General features: G+C 49.8%; 1 protein-coding gene across 1 annotated transcript in view; it reads right to left on the bottom strand.

Annotated features, from left to right (window-relative positions):
• ITGA3 (integrin, alpha 3 (antigen CD49C, alpha 3 subunit of VLA-3 receptor)) overlaps positions 1–3,642 on the bottom strand; it is a 33,511-nt gene that overhangs the window by 15,313 nt on the left and 14,556 nt on the right. The window contains 3 exon segments of the mRNA XM_010842777.1: positions 948–1,034; positions 1,198–1,334; positions 1,460–1,548. Coding sequence (XP_010841079.1) covers positions 948–1,034; positions 1,198–1,334; positions 1,460–1,548 — 313 coding nt within the window.

Raw genomic sequence — 3,642 nt, 5'->3', positions numbered from 1 at the left:
TCAGCCCTGGGATTTCTTTGGAAGGAATGATGCTAAAGCTGAAACTCCAGTACTTTGGCCACCTCATGTGAAGTGTTGACTCATTGGAAAAGACTGATGCTGGGAGGGATTGGGGGCAGGAGGAGAAGGGGACGACAGAGGATGAGATGGCTGGATGGCATCACTGATTCGATGGACGTGAGTCTGAGTGAACTCCGGGAGTTGGTGATGGACAGGGAGGCCTGGTGTGCTGCGATTCATGGGGTCACAAAGAGTCGGACACGACTGAGCGACTGAACCGAACTGAACTGATGCTAAGGGCTTCCCTGGTGGCTCAGAGGTTAAAGCATCTGCAATGCGGGAGACCTGGGTTCGATCCCTGGTCGGGAAGATCCACTGGAGAAGGAAATGGCAACCCACTCCAGTATTCTTGCCTGGAGAATCCCATGGACGGAGGAGCCTGGTGGGCTACAGTCCACGGGGTTGCAAAGAGTCAGACATGACTGAGCGACTTCACTTTCACTTTATGCTAAGGGCTTTTTGTACGTTATCTCATTTGATTATCACAACCACCCTGTAAATTGATTATATATTTAAAAAAAAAAATTTTACTGGAGTATAGTTGCTTTACAGTGTTGTGTTAGTTTCTGTGAATTGGATATTAATATTGCTACTCCCTAGAGCCCATCCCTCCCATTGCAGTGGGCAAGGCTGGAATCTGAACCAAGCAGACCAGAGCTCCAACCACCATGCCCTACCTGCCCCCCTACCCCCATAGTTCACCCATTAGCAAGGAATTTTGCTCTTTAATGAGGTTGAGTGGGGAGCGCAATGCTTTCCCAAGCATCAACTCTTTAATGGTGGGGTATCAGGAGTTGCCAGGGAAGGGTTTTGAAAGCCAGGGTCCCTCCTGGGCTTCCCAAACATCAGGAGGAATGAATGGGCAGACTGGGGCCAGAGGGTCTCACCAGGAGGTGGCCGTGCAGAATGCAGGGTCCAGTATGGATGGCTTGGCTACCAAGGTCTTGTGGAGGATGTTGATGACAGGCCGGGCCCTGCATAGAAAAACCAGACATCAGTGCCTCAGGCCCACCCCAGGCCAGGCCAGGGTCAGGGCTCAGGCTTGTATGGACCTGATTCTGAAGGTGGACAGAGCTGGGGCTCCATGCAGGCAGGGACGGAAGAGAGAGGTCCCCATCCACCGTTGCCCTGGCTCACCTCAGCAGCACGATGCGGTCTGACAGGCTCCCCACCAGCAGGTCTGGGTAGAAGTTCTCATCCACGTCCATCTGCCCACTCAGGGAGTAGCCAAAGGTGGCCAAGCCAGGCAGTCCCAGCTGCTCTCCATGGATTACCTGGGGGCAGGGGGAGGCGGTGGGGACAGGCTCTGGGGAAGGTTCTACAGAGTGGGGCCCATGGGGAATAGGCAGGAGTGCGTGAGGAAAAGGAAGAAGGTGCCTCTGTCCCTGGCCGTCTGTACCTGCTGGGGCTGTCTGAGGAGCCCCCTGGAGCTGCCATGGTAGATGTACACTTTGCCCAAGCCCTCGAATGGGGCTCCCACAGCAATGTCTGGGAAAGAGAGATAGTTCAGGGTCACCCCGGGTACTATGGGCCCCATGGTTTTCCAGTCCTATGCTCCAGGCCACAAAGCCCAGCATGGCATGACCTCCCTGTCAAGCAGTGCTCAGAGCATCAGGGAACAGAGTTCTGTAACTTAGGATTAAAACTGGGACCATTAGGCACCCAATTGCCTCCTTTTATATATGGGAAATTAGGCCCAGGAGAGGGAAGTGACTTACCAAAGTCACATAGCAAGTTAATGTCTCTGGCAGGTCTAGACCCCAGATTCCTGACCACTGGCTATTTGTTTTCCCTTATTACTGTGCCTTCCTTCTCCCCTGTCAACCGCCCCTCCAGACACCTGGTTCTTCTCATGACATTTAAGAGCAGGGTCACAAAAGCAGGTGTTCCCCATTTGTGACTTTGCCAGATAGTTCTCAAACACTCATCTCATCCAGTCCTCACAAGAGTGCTGGCAGTAGGTAATACTGTCCCCACTTCACAGATGAGAAAATAGGCTCAGAAAACTTAAAGTCGGACAGCTAATAAGTAGAGAAGAGGCTGTTTGAGCCTATGTCTAACAGTGGGGGCTGGGATTTTCATCACAACACTATAACTTTTCTTGTTAAATTCTAACCATTATTTCCACAAAATAACTCCAAGATGTTTTGTCTTCTTAAACTTTCTAGTTTGCTGCTTTTGATCTGATATGGCCTAGGTAATTAGAAAGTCAAGCTTGTAGGAAAAGTAGGCAAAGGAAGAATAAGTAGATCTTGAGTGACAACTGGGCAACTCTTCGATCCGTAAGTGCTTGGGCTTCATTAACTGAACTTTCTAGCACCTATTTTGGCTCTTGAGAGGTTCCTCTGCCTTCCTTTTGGTTTTCAGATATATTCTGGGAAATTGAGGTTGTCAGAGAAATGACTTCCAGATAAGCCAGGTGCTCCCATGGCAACCAGGCTAAACCCCTTGATTTATCCCTCTCCTTGACATGCAAGGTCTGATTGGTCTCCAAGTCCAGCAGAATAGTAATTGGCATCCCCTATATCCAGAACTTCTACCATGTCCCTGTGCTTAACATCCACACCTGGTATACTATATATATATTTTTTTTTTTTTTCTTTTCTTTTTTTGGCTGCATCGGGTCTTAGTTGCAGAATGCAGGTTCTCTAGTTGTGACATGTGGGCTTAGTTGCCCCTCAGCATGATCTTAGTTCTCTGACCAGGGACTGAATCCATGTTCCCTGCATTGCAAGATGGATTCTTAACCACTGGACCACCAGGGAAGTTCCACACCTGATATAGTAATGCTATGCTATGCTATGCTAACTTGCTTCAGTCGTGTCCGACCCTGTGCGACCCCATAGACGGCAGCCCACCAGGCTCCCCCGTCCCTGGGATTCTCCAGGCAAGAACACTGGAGTGGGTTGCCATTTCTTTCTCCAATGCATGAAAGTGAAAAGTGAAAGTGAAGTCACTCAGTCGTGTCTGACTCCTAGTGACCCCATGGACTGCAGCCTACCAGGCTCCTCCATCCATGGGATTTTCCAGGCAAGAGTACTGGAGTGGGGTGCCATTGCCTTCTCTGATATTCTTTTTTAAATTTTTAATTGGAGGATGAAAGTGAAAGTGAAGTCGCTCAGTTGTGTCTGATTCTTTGCGACCCCATGGACTGTAGCCTACCAGGCCTCCTCAGTCCACGGAATTTTCCAGGCAAGAGTACTGGAGTGGGTTGCAATTTCCTTCTCCAGGGGATCTTCCCAACCCAGGGATTGAACCCGGGTCTCCCACATTGCAGGCAGATGCTTTACCATCTGAGCCACCAGGATAATTGCTTTTTAATATTGTATTGGTCTCTACCGTACATCAACATGAATCAGCCATAGGTAATACTATATTCTTGATCTTAACATCCCTAGCCTTGCTCCCCACCTCCATCCAGCCCACATCTTCCTCCAGAATCATCTTTCAGGGTACCAAGCTATCATGTCACACCTCTGCCCTCAAATCTTTCCGGACACCCCTCTACCGTAACCCAAGCATAAGGCCCTAGCTTTGCTGCCTGGTTTTCAGTGTGTCCACCCCATCCCCACACTACCTCTC

This window comes from Bison bison, unplaced genomic scaffold (genome assembly GCF_000754665.1).
Source record: "Bison bison bison isolate TAMUID 2011002044 unplaced genomic scaffold, Bison_UMD1.0 scf7180017864180, whole genome shotgun sequence".
Classification (NCBI taxonomy): domain Eukaryota; kingdom Metazoa; phylum Chordata; class Mammalia; order Artiodactyla; family Bovidae; genus Bison; species Bison bison.
The sequence above is the reverse complement of the archived record's forward strand: the minus strand, read 5'-3'. Positions and strand labels throughout refer to the sequence as shown.